We start from the raw sequence: 20,017 nt of genomic DNA, 5'->3' as shown, positions 1-20,017 counted from the left end.
TACTCCCCTGCTCCAAATAGCTTCACTTTCCTGTTAACATAATTAAAAGCATTATCAAAGGATCATTCTCTTCCAAATGCAATATTTTAGACAGAGATCCTCAAGAACTTATTGGAGAGGAGAAGGGATTTTTCAAAACTAATTTGGCAATAATGAATTCATGGGTCTTATAGTTCTCATTATCTGTTGCTAGAACACATCAGGGGAAATTCCTCTCTGGAAGCTTGTAAAGAAATTGAAGTCCCAGTTCTTTATTAAAGAAGAATCTCATGTATCACATGATGGTCAGACCACATAATCTTCACTCACCCTTTCAGCCCTGAGATTCTATGAATCCCCCTTTCTTTTCCTGCTTGGGAACATTTATCATTTGGTTAAACAAGAAAAGAACTCAATCAACAATTACTCATCTTCCCCAAATAACTAAATTATGTTTTAATTTTGAGTCAATGATTTTTAAAATGCACTTCTTACTTATAATTCGGGAAGCTCATTATCAACTTCCTCTAAAGGTCTACCAAGGAGCATTATGGTGACTTAGGTAAAGGTAGAGCATGAGTTAGCTTTTGGGAAAGTTACAAGTTTGAGTCCCCACAGAGTCAAAGAGAGGCAAAGAACTGCTGCTGTTGCTTGAACAGAGTGGAAGCCACAAGAGCAGACACAGGAACAGACACTCCAAGCAAAAGGCATTTTCGCCTGGGCATTGGTTAATCACCGCTGGGAGATTTCTCTTCTTCGCAGCTTCTCAGTGTCAGGAAGTAGATGCGATTGGCCTCCGGGTAGGTGACTTTGCTCAGTGGGAGCCTATAGATGGCAGGGTTGTTGGTTGTCAGGAGCAGGAAGATGAGGGTGGAGAGACAGAAAGCCCAGGTGCCTGGTGGCACGCCAACCTGAAAAGAAAATCATCGGGGCATGAGGAACATTCTTTGAGGCCTGACTTGAGCCAGGGGCCCTGGAACAGAAGGGTCTAGAAAGAATTGAGGATGAAGACCCTCCCCTAATGAAAATATTTGCATTTCTGGACTCATAATTCCAGAGTAGTTAGTCATTTAAAGTATTGTATCTTTGGGCAAAATTAGAACCTTTTAATAATGGGGCTGAAAATTAGCATCCTGCCATATACCAGCACCTATATTTATATCTCTATTGATGCTTTACCCACGGCCTCCCCCGCTGCATTCAACTAGAGGCAACTGTATATGCATTCTTCTCAGGACAAACTCTATACAAACCTTGATGGAGGCATTGTATAGACACCAGCTATCATTAGTCACTAAGGGTTCTTCTATGAGACTCCAAGCCTGAGGCTTGAGATGCAGACTAGGGAAGACACTTTAGGGTGGATTCAGGAACGGGCACACTTACCACTGCCATTATGTTGGACAGGGCTGCTCCCATGTACGCAGAGAACAGGGCTGTGGAGGAATGAGGGGACTCAGGAATCAGGGACTCAGCTTCCCCCAGCCAGCCCCTGCCTCCCAGCCACTTGCCTGGACCTAGAGCAGAGGCAATCTTTTTCAAGAGTCTCAAAGGCTTATCTGGACAATTGCTTCTCTTCTGTTGAAACATTACTTCACAAAAAGATGTCTACATGCCTTGGCACCGTTGTATTTTCCATGCCTACTCTCACTCTCTCCTTCATCACCATTAAGTCAAAACTGACTCATAAGTGACGTTCCAGTGAGTTTTCTGAGGCTGTAAAGCACCTGAGAGGAGATTTCCCACCTTTCTCTCAAGGAGCTGCTGGTGGATTAAACTCTCTGAGAGGTATGACCTCTGTATTAATAGCACAGCTCCCCCTGGATTATGTCACCAGGGTTCCCTAAGCCTAGTCTTGGCATTCATATAATTTATATTTATCATTATAAATAATTGTTGGATGATGAGTTCTAGGAAGCAAGGAAGAATGCATGATTTCCTTGCAAACTTGAAAACACTGTGTAAATACAATAGCAATAGTGATGGTCACTACCCAGTTTGCCAGAAAAGCAATTTATAATTCCCCAGTTGTGAAAAACAACACTGACGTTAGGACCCAAGCTGCTGTCTTCTACAACTGATGTTCATCAAGGGTTTCACACAACCAAGAAGGTAAAGGAAGAGCAGAGGTGGGGTTCTCACCACAGACGAGGGCCAGGAGGTGGGTCTGCCAGGTGAGGGCGTAGAACATGCCTCCAATGGCGATGCAGGAGAGGACACAGTTGTAGCTCCAGAGGCCCAGGTAGATTTTCTCAAAAGGTGTGGCCACTGTCAGGGCTGTGGGACAATACTTGGTGTTTCTGGACAGTTCTAAGTCACAGGGCAAAGGCTACCTGATGGCCTGACCCACTCGTGACATTCACTCCACACCCTGTCCCTAGGTGCCAGATGAGCCTCCACGAGTGATGATCTATTCATAAGAAAGAAACTCTGCTAAAAGAGCAGTGATTTTCAAACCATTTTTGGAAGCCACAACTATGATTATCTCTGGGGCAACCAAAGAAGTGAAGCTTAAGGCCTTTCCCCATATCTTTGGTGACAGCAGCTGCATTTTCAGAAAGGAAGATGTCATTTAAAAATTGCTCCCATCATCATGAATACGGATAGAGACATGATACAACAAAATGGGTAAGGTCTGAGTAACATGTGAGTTTGGATAAAGAGTTTTTGAGTGTGTTTTGCACCATTTCTCAAATTTTTCTACTTTGGGGATTATTTATGAATTAAAAAATATTCAAAGTTCTGCTTTCAGAATGTGCTTACAAACATTGGAACGAGTCAATCAACTCTTACTCTTAAATTCTTCCACTGATTTCTGTTTCTACTGTCAGTGCAGACACCTCCCCAAATGTGTTGCCATTAAATTGCTTCTGACTCCAGTAACCCTATAGGACAGAGCAGAACTGCCTGAAAAGGCTTCCAAGGCTGTGGTCATTACGGAAGCAGACTGTGACGCCTTTCTCCCCTGAGCGGCACGTGGGTTCAGACCAGCTGAACACTTTGCCAGCACCATAAGGGCTCTTATATACACATACATGTGCATATATACATATCTGCACACATATTAATAATATTCAGTTACATTGGCCAATTGACAATCTAAGTTTCAGTTAACTTTTCCTTTTTTTGCTGTTGTTAGTTGCCACGGAGACAATTTTAATTCATGGCCACCCTGAGTCATATCCTGAGTGGCACAAAGGTGGATGACTAACTGAAAAGGTGGCAGTTCACACCTATTCAGCTGCATGTTGGAGGTCAGACCTGGAGATCCGTTGTTGAAAGGTCTCAGTCTGGAAAACGCTGTGGTATAACAAGCTATTCTGCACTCTTGGGGCCGCCATGCTTTGCTTTTAGCTTGTGCAAATTTCAGCATGGTGATCACTTAAACCCCTGCATAACCTGCTACTGTTCACCACTCCCACCTACATTACCAACTTCCTTTCAGATCTTAGCACCCAGCAGTCCCATTTACAGGCTGACTGGGTCTTAATCCTCACATTTCTCCACGTGTCTGACTACTGCATCCTGCTCCTTTTAATAGTTCAAGAAAGGGGAAAACAAAAATAAATCCCTACCCCTTGAAATGTCTTAGTATCTCAGGGAAGAACCTTAAGTCCAGACTATTTTCTGATACATGGAAAAGTGACCACACAAGAAGCATCCCAGGACCACTGTGAAGGATGGAGGCCTGTGTCCTACCTGCCAACATCCCCACAATTGAGCCAATGGCTGCGTGCAAGCAGATGAGGGGCGAGGAGATGAACAGAGCCACCAGGAACACGCCACCTGTCCAGGGATTGTCGCAGCCGTACACCTGACCGACCCCGATGGGGATGGCTTGTAACAGCTGCAAAGTCAACAGAGTTCAGGTCACTTGAGCACGGGCTGATGATGCAGACACTGGGCCTCAGGGTCAGGCCCGAGCCTTTGCTGGGAGCGTAATGGGGCAGAACGGGAGGCTGACGGTGCCCTTGAAAGTGTGAGAGAACACGAGAGGGCAAGAGCTGGAACAAATAGCGCTTCACTCCAACACCCAGCGGGCATCTGAGCGTCCCTCAGGCTGGGCAGGCACACCCGTGGCCCAGGGGCTGGGCACCGAGCCTTCTGCGGAACACAGGCTTGGAGAGTGGACATTGTGAGGGAACCAGAGAGTTGAGGAGACTAAGATTGCCAGAGCACTGAGGGCTTCTCTCCAGTCCCTGTGCAGTCCTAAAAGCCCCCTCTAGGAATACTGGGAATATTCTAGGAAATGTTCTTGGAAAAATTGGAGGCCATTTTGAGGGATAATTTGATCAAAAGTGCCTATTTCTTCAGTCACTGTCAGTTCATCTCATTGAGGGTCTTCCCCTCTTTCATCAACTATTTTTCCAACTGTAATATCCTTCTCTGGGGCCTCATCTCACTGATAAATGCCCACAGTGTATGCGATGAAGTCTCATCCTCCTTCCCTCTAACGGGCACTCTGGCGTCACTGCGTTCAAGACAGATCCGTGTGCTCTGTGAGACACCCACGACATCTTCAATGGTCTTCGTGAGCACCCCAATTCAAAGACATGAACTCTGCTTTGGTTTTCCATATTAATTGCCCACCTTTTGCAAACAGGATTGTTGTGGTTGTGTACCATCGAGTCAGCACTGACTCAGAGGTAACCCTCCAGTGAGTTTTCAGAGACCGTGAATCACATGGGAGGAGATTGAACATCTTTTTCCGCAGAGTAGCTGGTGGATTGGAAGCTTTGGATTGGCAGCTCAACTCCTGCCTATCAAGCCAGCAGAGCGTGGTGTGAACGTAGGAAGCAATTGAAAATACCAAAGGACCCTCAACATTGAGGTAAGGTCGTCTGTCAAGTGTTCAGAGAACAGTAGGAAGCCCAAGTATTCAGAGCTCAAGAGTGACTTGTTGATGTTGGAATTTGAGATGATTAATTTGACAGTGAGAATCTCTGAATGGTACAGGTGATTAATACACTTGGTGGTTAACTAAAGGTTGACAGTTCTAGTCTACCAAGGGGTTCCTCAGAGGAAAGGCCAGGTGATCTATTTCTACAAAAGCAGCCACAGAAAACCATGTGGATCATAATTTTATTCCAATACATAAAGAGCTGCTATACTTTGGAATCAACTCAACAGGAACAGATTTGGCACCGATGTAAATGACCTTTCTATCCCACCAGGCTGACTCATCCACATATGGCCAATGCTTTCAAGGAGGAAAAGAAAGAGGGGACATTGCAGGGTGGGAGCTCACTGGCCTGGGAGTCCAGGGCTCCAGGTTCACTGTGTGACTGTGGCCACATCATGTCCTCCTCCTGGGTTTTGGTGTCCTCCCCTAAGGTATAAGGAGGCTGGCCTAGCAGGTGATCCATCCGGCTTCAAAACCGTGAACTTCCTATCTCCATTCCCACGTCATCGGACCTCTTCAAGGTTTCACTCAAGCTCATTGCCATTGAGTTTGGTACTAACTCATAGCTGACCCTCCATTGGGTTCCTCAGGCTGTAAATCACAGGAGGGGAGATTGCTCATCTTTCTCCCTCGAAGCTTCTGGTGGATTTGAACCCTCAGGAAGCCATGGCCTTTGAGTTAGCAGCACAATTCCCTACAGACTATGCTACTAGAGCGTGCATCTTCGAGGTTATCTATTCAGTACCCAGCTGTGAAAGATGCATTTAAGCATAGGGATGCTGTGAGGACTGGGTACTCAATAGGCACCAACTAGAACTGTAGTGATTGAGATTAATTCAGTGGTTCCTAACCTTTGTTGAGCATCAATATCACTTGGGGTTCTTCTGAAAAAATTCTGATGCCTTAGCATTCTTATTTAACTGGCATGGGGTGGGATAAGGCTTACGCATCAAGTGATTCTGAAATACAATAGAGTTTGAGGACTACTGGGTTAGTTATGGAGTCCTTGGGTAATGAATACAGTTAAGTACTTGATTACCAATTGCAAGGTTGGTATCTACACAGTTTGAATCCACGCAGATACTCCTTGGAGGAAATGGCTGGTGATCTCCTTCTCAGAAATCAGCCCTTGAAAATCTTTCTCTGACACATGCGAGGTCACCCTGTCGAGGTTGTTTTCATGGGGAACTATTGTTTTGGCTTTCCCTCCATTTATTTTTAAAATTAGCTGTAGTTAATCTATTGTAGATATTGGGAGATGATTATATCTCTCCTTTTGGATAAAATGTGGTGCTTTATTATCAACTTGACTTGATTCTGGGACCAGTCTGGTTTCTCTATGGGTTAAATATCTAAATAGCTCCATGGGTCTTTTAAGCTTGGTTCACTAGTCTCTGGGTGGCCTTCTAATAACCAAACATTATCTGGACTGGAGCCTACAAATTTCTGAAAGGAATGGCAGGGTGGGGCTCACTTTTATTTATAGGAATCCCCAAAACACTTTGTACCAGATTGGAGAACTCGGCTTACGTGTGACAAACAGGCTGGAAATCTACTCAATAAATATCCCGTGACCCCCTACAACTTCCCCAGGTCTGAAGAATGCAGGGTGCTGGGGCACTGCAACTTTCCCTCTTCAACCAAAGAACATAGGTTTTAAGCCCAAGCAGTCAAGAATGAGAAGAATGAGGGAACAAGATACCTTGGAATGGAGCCTGGGTTTAGAAAGAATCGTCCTCAGCCAGGATCCGTATTTTAGCCTGGTGAACTGTGGCACCGGGCGCTCCTGCCCTCCCTCCACGCTCCCCGAGAGGTCATGGCTGACACCCTGGTGTGAAGGGCAGTCAGGTGTATGGTGGAAATTTACTGAATGCCAGCCTCCTCCTGACTCCTGATAAACTCCCATGGAACCACAGCCAGCTGGCTAAACAAAAAGGAAATCATTGCCCTCCTTGTTATATGGAGAAGGAGGGGAAATGGCACTGATTGTTCAAAACTTGGACCCAACTAGTGTAAGGGAGAAAGAGCTGGTGGTCAGAGTGGTAGTGTGGTGGGAGTTAAGAGATCGAGCATGGGTCTCTGGGTATCTGAACTTGGGTCTTGGTTCTAATACTTTCTGCTTTCTCCTTTTGAAGATGATCCAACGAAGCATCTCTGTGATACTCTTAACTCTGGTCCTCTCAATACTGAGCTTTACAATCCCACAGTGCAGATGGATGCTCAGTGGGTCTTTTTTCCCCTTCAAGTGTCATCTGTTCCTGGGGCTGTTTCTGGGATAATTCCTTATGTGTGGATGTCAGGGCCAATGTGGGGCCAGAGCACTCACAAGCAGCTTGCACCTGAAGACCAGCCATTGATGATTCTTTCAAACTAGCCACAATCTCCACTGTATTCCTCTGAAATTTGTCACCCTTAATGCTCATCCACTGGTTCTCTCTGCTTTCTAGACTCAGAATATTGCTTGGATGATTCCCTTTCAGATATTAGAAAACGTGTCCTCAAATGTTGTTTGGGTGGCCTGATCTCCAAGCCCTCACCATGTTGACCATGCCTACTTACTACATGTCTTGGTGGCAGTGTTAAAGAGCAAGGAAGTCAGTGTAGAGACTAAGGTGTATCTGATTCAAGCCATGGTGTTTTCAATTGCCTCTTATGCATCTGAAAGTTGGACACTGAGTAAGGATGACTGAAGAATTGATGTCTTTGAATTGTGGTGTTGGAGAAGAGTGCTGAATATCCCACAGAAAAGAATAAATAAGTCTGTCTTGGAGTAAGTGAAACCAGGGGTGCTTCTTGGAGGCAAGGATGATGACCCTTCACCTCACAGACTCTGTAGAATGTTCAGCATCATTGCTGAATGTCCTCTGTGGCATAAAATTATTTTTGAGAACTCCCAATACACATGAAAATTCACACTGTTTTTCATCAAAGGTAACTTTAAAAAGTTTCATTTTAAACATTTTAGTCTCTTGTTCTTTTATTAATATCCATCATAGCTAGTATTTCCATCTCAATGCTATTGTTTTATATTGTCAGTTAATACTTATTTGTCTATAATTTGTTTATGCAGAGTAGAAACTTTCTAGAAGAGGGATATTGTCTGCCTTGTGTTCATAGAACTCAAAGAAGCATCCAGCACATTTTAGGAGCCTAATAAGAATGTGTTGAACATATGTATCAATGTGGAAGCAGCCTTTCCTCACCTGAGTCCCATCATCAGGGAGATAGAATTAGAGAAGCTGAGACCATGAGTAATGCACAATTAATTAGCACCACGAGAGGTTGAATCTCAGGTTCTACCTCTTCTACTGGACAACTTACCAAGGGCATCTCAATCTCTGTCCAGGTGATGTTGGGCACTGAAGACACAGGCACCACCAGTGTTGTGGGGAAGAAGAGGTTGTAGTGGCCCGTGGCTGCCAGGTACAGGGTCACGGCGATGTTGAAGGGCAGTGTGAAGACTGGGAGGTCCCACTTGCTGAAGATGGAACTCAAGGCACTAGAAAGAACTGGGCTAAGGATGGAAGCAGCACAGAGTTAATAGGTCTCTCGATCTCATTATTTCTGACCACTCTTCCGCTCACTGTTTCTTTCTTGGCACACGGATTCACTGCTTCCTTGAGAGCCTTGGGGTCCACTGGTTGGTTTGGAGGTAATGTGCCCAATGAAAGCAGCTGTTCTAGCGCACTCTAGGGACCACTGGGTGAAAAGGAAATTTTCAGTTTGGATTTTGGAGACATAACAGACCTAAGTGCAAATCTATTCTTTAGGCTGAGTGAACAATCTTCAGGAGTTAATTGCTCTTAGTAATTGATAGATCTTGGGAAAAGTGTAGTTGGAATGCTCCTTGGAGGCAAGGATGGTGAAACTTCATCTCACATATTTTGGGCACATTGCTAGGAGAGGCTATTTCTTGGAAAGGGACACTAGGCTTGGAAAAACGGAAGGTCAGCAAAGGTGGCAAAGACCCTCAGTGAGCTAGACTGACGCAATGACAGCACCAATGGGCTCAAGTGTGACAGAGATGATGAGGAAGGCACAGGATAGGACAGGGCCCAAATTTGTTGTCCATAGGGTCGCTATGAGTCATACTTGACTTGATGTCACAGAACAACACTTTTTATTTTCTCTGAAAGGGACAAGTCACTTAAGATATTTAGCATCTACTGCATCTTATAATTTCATTCTTTCTTGGCTGGTATGAGCTTATTGTTTCACCAAGTAGAACATAAACTTCAGTGGGATAGAGACCTTTTCTTGTTCACAGTGATCCCCAGTATTGAGAATAGTTCCTGCACATCGCAAGTGCTCTGCAGATATTTATTTGTGGGGATAAATCTGGAAAATGGAATTATTAGCACTTAGCACCTGGATTAACAACCACCACCATCTGGATTAAATTTCAAGGGTTTCAGGAATCGATTTATGAATTTAGAAGTAGAAAACTTAGTTCAGGATTGTTGTTGTTGTTATATGCCATCAAGTCACAATCAACTTAAGCTGATGTGAAAACCAGTGGGTTTTCAGAGGCTCTAAGCAGCATGGGAGGATTGTCCATCTTTTTCCCATGGAGAAGCTAGTGGATTTGGAGAGGTCTTTGGGTCAGCAGTGCAACTATTTATTATATTGTTACTGTGTATTGTCAAGTCAGAACTGACTCATAGCTAATCTCCAGATTTTCAGACGCAGTAAATGGCATGGGAGGAGTGCATCCATTTTCTTCCACAGAGCAGCTAGTGGATTTGAAACGCCTGCCTTTGGGTTGGCAACAAAACTCCTTACCACTAAGCCACCAGATCTCTTAAGTGGGAAATAAGAGAGTACTAAAGACAAAGCACCACCCAGCACAGAAAGGTTAAGGGCCTGGCAAAAGGGTTTAGAGTCTAGAATTGTAACCCAAATGTATGCAAGACAGGTTCTCTTGGCCCTGACACAGTTCATATGGGAAACATTCAGGAAATTTCTGCTTTAGCTTTTTTTGGTCTCCACTGATTAAGAAAGAAAGAAAAAACCCTAAAACAACTATGAGATATCATCTCACCCTAGTCAGAATAGCAAAATTTAACAGAACAGCAAGCAACAAATGCTGGGGAGGTTGTGGAGAAACTGGAACCACTGTTGATGGGAATGTAAAATGGTGCAACCACTGTGGAAGGCAGTATGGCTCTTTCTCAAAAAGTTGCAAATAGAGATACCATTTGACCCAGCAATTCCACTACTGGGAATATACCCCAAAGAGACCATAGCTGACACCCAAGCAGATATATGCACACCCATGTTTATTGTGGCTTTGTTCACAGTAGCAAGGAGTTGGAAACAACCTAAGTGCCCATCAATAAATGAATGGATAGAGAAGCTGTGGTATGTTCACACAATGGAATATTATACTGCATTGAAAAACAAGGAACTCATGCAATATTATTAAAAATGGGTGACTCTGGAGGACATTATGCTGAGTAAAGTATCTCAGTCACAAAAGGACAAATACTGCATGGTGCCACTGTTGTAAAACAGGACTGACCTTGGGGTTGGGGAGAGACTGAGAAAGATGGGTTCAATAATGTATACTGCATTGAAACAAATGAGGGAGAAAACTGTTTAAAAGGGATATATGATTAGGTATTTTTGTCATGACAGGAGTCTAGAGCAAAGGCTACATGGTGGAGTGGACCTGGGGGAGGGTTTGTAAAACAATGAAAAATTTTTCTTTTACTTTTCCAAGAGGGTAGTGTCGTAGGGGGGAGGATTGGGAGGGGAGAAAAGTGCAACAATGACTGAATGGAAATCTAAAGTCTCTGTAAATTTTTACTGAAATTAATAATAAATTTAAATAAAACTGAAAAAACAAAACAACAAACCACACACAACCAAACTACAGAAAAATCCTGATGCCTTTGAATTGTGCTGTTGGTGAAGGGTACTGAGTATACCATGGACTGTCAAAAGAAAGATCTGGTGTGGAAAACAATGTACATGAACTTTTTAAGTAAACCAGTAAAAATAAAAATTTTATTAAAAAGAAAGAAAGAAACCCCAAAAGAAAAAGAAATTACCCAGAATGCATAATGTAGTTATTTATTTGTAAACACTACTGAAAAGTAATGAAATAGTATTTAAGCTAAATTAAACGAACTGGTTTTACTAACTTCAGAGTTTGAAAGTGAAAGAAGACATCTACTTCTTAGAGATGTTTTAAGAAATGTCCACGTCAATGGAGCTTTGGTGGCCTAGTGGCAAGAAACTGTACTGCAATCCCAGAGGTACGTGGTTCGAGTCCACCAGATGCTTTGCTCGAGAAGGAGGGGCAAGCTCCTCCTGTACCAGACAGATCCGATTTGACAATACACACACATGAAAAAAAAAATAAAAAAAAATCCACGTCTGGGAGGGATTCTGGGAGGCATGGAGCACAGGGTGGTAAATGTACATGAAGCTAGAGGCTGGGTGACGTGGATCCACGTCAGGCTTCCTGCTACGTGTGACATCGTGCACATTACAGACACTTTGGACCCTCTGCAGACTTGTTGTCAATCCCCGTGAATGAAGGAGCGCGGAGCATACCCTGTACTCAACTCCCTTTCATCTTGACCTTTTCATTCTATCTGCAAAATGAGGTGATCATACTGAAAGGTCTCATCTGGTACTTTACTTCACAGATTCTGTGTTTAAATATAGAAATTCTCTTTCAGGAAAGTCCTTGGATACTGTAAGAGCATTTTCAGTTTCAGAGGGTTGAAGCGTTAGGCCACAGAGGTGCTGATTGCCACGTGGCCTGCTGTTTGACAGCAGAGGCTGGGCATTGAGCTGGCCAACATTCAAAAGCACTCTGCAAAGGAGTATGGTCAGGGACAAGCTAGTTAACCTCTGCATGTCTTGAGCTTCCCTTCTGCAAATCGTAGACGATAATAACCTCACTTTGCTTAGTGCTATGCTTTGTTGTTTTTAGGTGCCGTCGAGTGAGTATGATTCATAGCAACCCTATGAACAACAGATCTGACTCCTATCCTGTCCTGTGCCATCTTCATCATCTCTGACATTCTCCGGCCTGTTGCTGCCTTCCCCTTGTCAATTCATCTTATTGAGGGTCTTTCTCTCTTTTGCTGATCCTCTACCTTTCCAAACATGATGTCCTTCTCCAAGGAATAACCTCTCCTAGCAACATGCTCACAGTACGAGACAAAGCCTCACCCGCTTTGTCTCCAAAGAGCACTCTGACTGCATTTCCCCCCAAGATGTATCTATTTGTTCTCTTGGCAGTCCATGAGATATTTCACACTCAGTAACTTCTAGCTTTTATTTTAAAGTATACATTTCAAGGGATATTTTCAGCACAATAAAAAGAACCAAAGCCTCTGCTGCTCTAAAAGGTCTCCATTAGTCCAAATTAAAAAGTGATCCCACTGTGTTGTAACTGAACACACACACACACACACACACACACACACACACACACACACACTTTCACACTATTTTGCTAGACAGGCCAGCCTGAGCAGGAAGACCTTGGGCTCCACAAGGTTTCAGATTAAGACATGAACGCCCCAGGAAGCAGGGAGAGGGAGCTGCCTCACCAGGCCATGGCCATGAAGGTCACAGGAAACAGGAGCCACCAGTAGTAGTCCGTCTTCTCGGAGAATACAGCCATCAGCAGCCCCACCAGCATGCCGTTGTACCCGTAGAGTCCGGAAGCAATGGCGGACCTGGCGCGAAACAGAACCACGTTGCATTTGAGTTCACAGGCGCTTATCAAGGCTCTTCTGGTCCTCTGAGGATAAGCTTAAAGTAGGTAACATTGTCCAGAGAAAAGCCAGCCCCCTCCATGGCAGCCACGTGCCTGCCAGCACCTTTCTATATAACAGACACACAAACACATGTACACACGTACATCTACCCATGCACACATGTACACGTGTCTTGGTCACTCTGTGTGCAAGTGAAAAATTAGCATAGCATGTGTTTATGAAAATACACCCCTCCCCCTCCTGCAAGGGATGGGTGCACATGGCAAAAAGCCCACACAGCATGCCAGCTATTTGCATGGAAAAAAAGCAGTAGTAGGATTAGCTTATTTCGCTTTGTCTTCTGTCATATGTAAGATGTTGGGTTGCTAACTGAAAGGCAGGTGGTGTCAATCCACCAGTGGTTCTGTGGGAGAAAGCTGGGCAGGCTCATCCTGTACAGATTTATAGCTGAGGAAACCCAGGGGGGGTCTCAGGAGTCTGAAGTGGCTCATCTGCATTGAGCTGGGTTTGGGTCTTTGTGGCTAAGCCCTCTTCTGCCTCTTAGGGGAGAGTCAGACTGCTCTGCATCTAGAAGGATCTGACAGAAACCTGCAGTGACTCTGAATGGCTCAAGAAATCTTACCTGTGGATTGTGGGGAGGAGGAAAAGCTGAGACAGTCTACCAGAGAAAAGGATTCAGGCTCCTCTAAGCTGAACTGACTGTTTTACAGAAGAGGACACTGGGGCTGAGATGGGGGAAAGGCTCAGCTGAAGTAACACAGCAAATGAGTCAGAGAACCTGGCAGAAGTCACAGTGGAGGGAGAAAGCAGCAAGACGTGGGCTGATGTTGTTGTTGTGTACTGTAGAGTCAGAACCGACCTGGAGCTGACCCTCCAGAGGGTTTTCACAGGCAGTAATCTCAAAGGAGGAGAATGTCCATCCTTCTCCCACAGAGCAGCCAGTGGCCTCAAACTGTGTGCCTTTGGGATTGCAATGCAGCTTCTTGCCACTAGACCATAAGAGCTCCAGGGCCATTTCGGCGCCAGCAGCCTGTAAGACCACAGGGAAGTAGGGGTTGTGAAGGGGAAATCCACTACTTGAAATAGAGGCACAAAAATAAATCATGGTTTAAGCCCATTTTTTGTCTCATCAATCCTGTCCCTGAAAAAATTCAGCCTCTCATCCATCTGAACTCAAATTCCTCCATTGTTAGAGTTCCAGTGACCCCTCAAAGGTTAGCTGTTTGGAGCTGTCCACTGCTCCGTGGGAGAGAAATGAGGCTGTCTGCTTCTGTAAGGATTCCAGCCTTGAGACTCTCATGGGCAAGTTCTAGTCTGTTCCATGGGCCCTTATGGTGGAGAATAGGATCAAGGGCAAGGGGTTAAATGTGGGATAATCTAGTGTCTTCCAAACACACTGCCCAAAGGGGAGCTCAGGTGGCCTAGTGGCAAGAAGCTGCACTGCAATCCCAGAGGTATGCAGTTTGAATCCACCAGATGCTGTGCTGGAGAAGGAGGGGCAATCTCCTTCTGTAGCGGTCAGAACTGATTTGATGGTACACAATAGTGTTTCTAAGAATATATAGTGATAGTTGTATAATTGATGAGAATAATTACTATAACAAAATTATAGATATACCAATTAGAAAACATAATGCATGGGAACGATTGCATGAAACACAATGTGAATGAAGAATAGTGTAAAACACAATGTATACAAACTTTGTAAGCAAACCAATGTAAGACAAAAAATGGAAAAAAAAAACATTGAAAAGGTGAATGCTATTACTTAACGTATTTACCATAATAAAAGCTGTTGAAATGGCAAGTGCTTTATTATATATATGCACTTAAAACACACATGCACACACCATCATACACTTTAAGAAAGAAAATTGATTTCTGCCCAGATACACCGAGTCAGAACACCTGTGGAGGGGAGGGTGCAGGATAAGAAGTTCTACTTTTGAACAAGTACCTGATATGATTCCGAATGTCTGGGAAATTTGGGATTGGAATCTAAACATGGCAAAGTCCAAGGAAATGGTCACATTCTGCCATATGCTAGCTGTTGTTCTTGTCCCTCAACGTTGCGTCTTGTGCGACCTCAGCCAGAGGTGACTCTCCCCATGCACCCCATACCTTTGTGCCCAGCTTGTTTTCTCCCTCGCACCCTGCTCTCCTCTTTCATACTCTCCTCATATTCGACATGTCTAACCCAGGAACTGCTCTTTCCATCCCCCAGCGATGCATTGCTTCCTGCCTTCTCAGAGCTCTTGATCACACACCGTTTTATATTATTCCAAGACATTTTCTGTCCATTAATCTTGTCTCTCTTAACTAGAGTGTGGTCTCCACAGGGGCAGAACAGCTTTTTGATAAGGACAAGGAGACTCTTTTGTGCTTCCCTCCAAAGGGAAGGTTCCCAGATGACCCTGGATCACAGAGCTGGGTGAGCCCCTGCTGTGAACACCAGGAGTTGGTCCATTCCGTGAGGATCTACCGTGCCGCGCTCACAGTGGATGCCCAAGAGACTGGACTGGCTGGAAGGATTCTTTTGGCTGGCTACTCAAGTAAATACGTCTCCTCCTACTTGCCACATGCACCTTGCCAAATCCTATAGAGAGGGACCCACCTGTCCTGGCTCAAAGCAAGGGCGGTCAAGGTGGAGACAATGGTGCCCAGGCAGCCGGCGACCATCCACCAGGGATTCTGGATCAGCAGCCCGATGAAGATGATGAACCCGCTGAGGGGGTTGTTGACGAACATCACCTGGGCAGTGCCCCTCAGGACCCAGTCTGTGAACTGGAGGGCCAGGTGCTTATCTGGAAGACAGGCAGGGTCATCAGCAGGGGTCAGCCTGGGTCACTGGCTGCATGTTAACCTAAGTAGACAGGGGTGCAGAGCCTGGTAGGGCTCAGGGGAGCTGACACCAGGTGGAGTTTACACGTAGTCCAGCCATCTGGGTTTTTCCCCATACAAATGGGTGGTAGTTTTCCCCCATACTGAAGAGCATTATGCTGAGTGAACTAATTCAGTCCCATAAGGATAAATATTGTATAAGACTGTTATTGTAGAATGAGTATAAGGATCCAGGAGGGGTGGAAGAAGCTGAAGCAGAGGGATGTGGATGTGCAGGGGGAAGGGGAGATTAATCATTGGGTTGTACAGTTTGATGGCTGGGAGAGGTGAGGGAAGTTGAAAGAATTTGTTCAAATTTGTATTTGAATTTTGTAAATAAACTAGTGAAAAATTAAAAAAAAATTAAAAAAAGAAAACAAACAAATGTTCTGAGACCAATTGAACCCTGTTCCAGCCATCAGCTTGCTTGGCAAGGAAGCTTCCAGAACATTCTAAGGGAAACACATTGGTCCAAGGGAAGGAGGGCAGGGCGGCAAATTCTCTACACAGTGCTTGTAACTCAGTTGAGAGCTGGTATCTGGGCAGCATGAAGTGGCCTGGAGGAGGGGAAAGGATGCTGGGGAAAACTTGCTCAGCTGAGCTGTGAAAATCACTTCTGAATTAAGGTCTGGAGGGAGCCAGGTCTGGAAGAGGGAACACACATTCTGTTTTATTCTTTGGTTTGGTTTCCAGGGTGACCTGCGCAGGTGGGGGCAGGTGGGGCTTCGTAAGGGGATGTTTGTTGAAGCATGTAGCTCAGGGAAGTGGGGAGTGGGAAGACATTTAAAGAACCCTGAAACAGTGATGCCAATATTTCCCTGGCACACAGTATTCACATCATGAAAGGCTGTGGGACAGGTGAAGGAATGAATGGTCACTTGGGAAATGGCTGTGTGGTTGCCCTGGATTCTATATAGGCAACATTGCAAAGAATGTAGTTCTCAGTCCAAAGAACTCAGCCCAGTTTTAATTCTGAATGGTGGGAATTTGAGGACTGTGGGTGTACAAGGCTCCACCAGAGTCAACCCAGAGCCTGTGGGAAGGGAAGAGGCAGCTTTCTCGGTCCAAGCCAGAGGGATTGGCGTCCCCTGTGGCTGGCCCAGGAGCTCCTACTGGTGTTTGCCTACCTTTCAGCCAGTTCCTGCACTCCTTCATCTCACCGGTGAGGTACCCCACTGCTTGGAAGAGGCTGAGGCCCCCGTGGGCTGAGGAGCTCCTCTGGGCCACCCCGCTTTCTCTCCTTTTACTCTTCTCATTGGGCTTTTCAATTTTCACGATGTGGCTGTCTTCGGTGGATGACCTGAGATCCTGCAGGGGAAGCCAGGACAAAAATGGTAAATAAGATGGCTTTCAGGAAGAACAGGGCCATTGGGGAAGGGTGGATGAGAGTGTCAGGCTTTAGGGTCACATCAAGTAAAGGATCCTGAGACCAGAGAGCTCACTGACCAACATTCTCAGGGGACTCCAGTTTCAGAGGACCCTGCTCAGGACTAATGCCCTCTTTATGTTCAGGATTTTGTAACCCAAGAGTTTCGAAAACTTACGTCCATATAAAACCTTGCAAACTAATATTCAAAGCAACATTATCGATAATGTGGAAACAAGTCTAAGATGCAGCAATTGATAAATGAATAAACAGAGTGTGGTATATTCATATCATGGAATATAATTCAGAATAAAAAGAAACAGTACTGATTTATACGACTACCTACACGTTGAAAACATCTTAAATGAAAGTGGCCAGTTAGAAAAGGCTTCCTCCCTGAACAACACCTTGCTTGAACATGACTGGGTAGTAGAAGAAATAAAAAATGAAATTAAAAAGTTTCTTGAAACTAATGACAATGAAAACACCACTTGCCAAAACCTCTGGGAAGCAGCCAAAGCAGTAATCAGAGGTCAACTTATAGCAATAAGCAAACACATCAAAAGACAGGAAAAACAGACTATTGACTCTCTAACCCAATATCTCCAGCAAATTGAAAAAGAACAGCAAGAAAACCTGACACCCTCTAAAAAAACTGAAATGATAAAAACAAGAGCAGAAATAAAAGAAAAGGCTTCCTCCTCTCCTGGCAGCTTAATAGACTTTTTTTTTTTTAATCATTGTTGTTGTGTGCCACTGAGTCACATCAGCCCATCTAGTAGGTTTTCAAAGGCAGTAAGTCACACAGGAGGAGTCATTCTCCTGCTGAGGATCTGGCGGATTCTAATTGAAAGCCTTTGAGATTCCTAATAGATTTCTAGGGAGCTCTGGTGCCTGGTGGTGAGAAACTGCACTGCAATCCCGAAGCGAAGGCACAGGGTTTTTATAAGTTAAAAAACCGAGGTGACTGGAGAAGTGTGTGTAGCCGCTAATGAATGGTATGGTGGTTTCCTTTTGGGGTGATGGAAATAGGATAGAATTAAATAATGAAGATGTTTGCACAATTTTGTCAAAATTATAAAAGCCACATAAACATACACATAAACATTTATGGTACGTGAAGTATATATCTCATATAAAACAAGGAACTCATGAAATATTATACAAAATGGGTGACCCTAGGGGACATTCTGCTGGGTGAAATATCTCAGTCACAAAAGGACAAATACTACATAATGCCACTGTTGTAAAATGGGACTGACATCGCGGTTGGGGGGAGGATGGGAAAGATGGGATAAATTATGTATATTGCATTGAAACAGATGAGGGAGAGAACTGTTTAAAAGGGATATGTAATTAGGTATTATTGTCATGACAGGAGTCCAGAACGAAGGCTGCATAGTGGAGTGGATTTAGAGGGAGGGATTGTATAACAATGAAAGAATTTTTCTTTTACTTTTCAAAGAGAAGAGTGAACTGGGGGAGAGGGCAGGGAGAAAAGTGCAACAATGAATAAATGGAAATCCAAAGTCTCTGTAAACTTTCATTAAAAATAAATAATAATCATGAAAAAGTGTGGGGGGGGGAACCTCAGTTCACCTTAGTAGCCTGATTTCTTTGCAGAATCACTAGCTATCAGACCACAGCTGTGTTAAGCATCCGATAAGTGTTCATAGTCTGCTTTTGAAGAGAGGCCTTCTTTATGGAGATGGGGGTAAGTGATAGGAGAGGGTCTTGGGAGAATGCTTTTGGACACTGGTGAAAGTCTGCCACTGTGCGTGCTCTTTATTGGTCCTTGGTATGACTACTGACACAGAGCTTCACGTTCTACTGATGGTTTAGTAGGGCAGGTCCACCCCCAGACCGACGGGCCAGCCTCTCCCAGCAGAGGCCCTGAAGTGTGTTGGAAAACTGGGCAAGCAGCTTCTTCCACTCTGTGTCTTCCCTGTCCCTCACTTATGGAAGGTCCTGGGGGTGAGTGGATACACCTTACCTTTTCTTCAGGCATTTCCAGGAGGGGCAAGGCTGGGTGTGTGTCCTGGGGGCTGGAGGGCCAGCTCGGACTGGTGAACTCAGACTCATAGAGTTTGTATCGACTGGAGAGAGGTTCCGGCAGGAGAGGGCTGCTGTGATTATCAGACATCTCCTTCAGAGGGCGGCCACTCATCCGGCTCACAGCTGGAGAGAGAGAGAGAATGGGTATGTTAGGGCAAATCTGAGGGTGGGCTGAGCCCTCAGGAGGTAGGAGGCCTGTCCTGAGGGGATAAGCAGTGGCATATACAGGACCTGCTATTCAGGACGGCCTAGCTCAGTGGCCTGTGGTGCCACAGGGGTCCGGTGCCTTTCAAACTCTCCCCCTTCTTCCAAGTTCAGAGGAAAGTCCATTTTGCTATGAAGATTTCCTTGGACACACATTTAGAATCGATGCCTCTCTTTTCCCAGGTCATTGACCTCATTTTCAGAAGTGGATTGCCAAGCCTTTCTTCCTACGTCATCTTATCCTGAAAGCTCTGCTGGAATCTGCTTTGCATCACAGTAACACACGACCTACAGATGGGTGGGGTCTGCACATGAGGGGCACAGGAATCAAACCAGGTCTCCTGCATCAAAGGCGAGAATTCTGCCACGGAACCAGCAGTGGTTCATAAGGCTGTAAGAATATTTCCCCTTTGGTACATATGTTCATACGTACATATCAGTGTTTTTCGACTATCTTGACCTTGAGGGTTCTCGAGCACTATGGAGAAGGATGGGCAAACTCCTTCCGTGTGATTAACTGTTGCTGAAAACCCACCAGAGCGTCAGCTATGGGTCGGTTCTGACTCTATGGTACAAAACAAGAACAACAACGGGTTTATAAGGAGTTCTATGGTACAGTAGTTAAAACGCTTGGCTGTGGACAAGAGGGTAGATGTGAGAAAGATGTAGCCATCTGCTTCTGTGAAGAGTTACAGTCTCTGAAGGTCTATGGGGTGATTCTACTCTTTAGGGCTATTTACTCTTTATTTTTCAGATTCTTGTCCTCCTAGCCAGTAGTAACCACTTTTTCTCTTCAGTCACCAGTTTAAAATATGGACTTGTTATCACACAAACTGTGCTATCTCAGAAGTCATTTTCTCTCTGCTGACCACCATCTCCTCCACAGAC

At 44.8% G+C, this 20,017-nt stretch overlaps 1 protein-coding gene across 1 annotated transcript in view; it reads right to left on the bottom strand.

Annotated features, from left to right (window-relative positions):
* Window positions 1-19,037, bottom strand: part of SLC14A2 (solute carrier family 14 (urea transporter), member 2) — a 52,522-nt gene extending 33,485 nt beyond the window's left edge. Inside the window, exons 1-9 of the mRNA XM_006889215.1 lie at window positions 18,864-19,037; window positions 16,632-16,812; window positions 15,239-15,428; window positions 12,454-12,582; window positions 8,204-8,396; window positions 3,679-3,826; window positions 2,122-2,256; window positions 1,366-1,415; window positions 716-890 (exon numbers count right to left, since the gene is read on the bottom strand). Coding sequence (XP_006889277.1) covers window positions 716-890; window positions 1,366-1,415; window positions 2,122-2,256; window positions 3,679-3,826; window positions 8,204-8,396; window positions 12,454-12,582; window positions 15,239-15,428; window positions 16,632-16,812; window positions 18,864-19,037 — 1,375 coding nt within the window. The remainder of the gene's footprint in view (window positions 1-715; window positions 891-1,365; window positions 1,416-2,121; window positions 2,257-3,678; window positions 3,827-8,203; window positions 8,397-12,453; window positions 12,583-15,238; window positions 15,429-16,631; window positions 16,813-18,863) is intronic.
* Window positions 19,038-20,017: the final 980 nt, after the last annotated feature.

Source organism: Elephantulus edwardii, unplaced genomic scaffold (assembly GCF_000299155.1).
Source record: "Elephantulus edwardii isolate Elephantulus edwardi_28Jun2011 unplaced genomic scaffold, EleEdw1.0 scaffold00076, whole genome shotgun sequence".
Lineage (NCBI taxonomy): Eukaryota > Metazoa > Chordata > Mammalia > Macroscelidea > Macroscelididae > Elephantulus > Elephantulus edwardii.
Note: the sequence above shows the minus strand (reverse complement) of the source record. Positions and strands in the feature narration are given on the sequence as shown.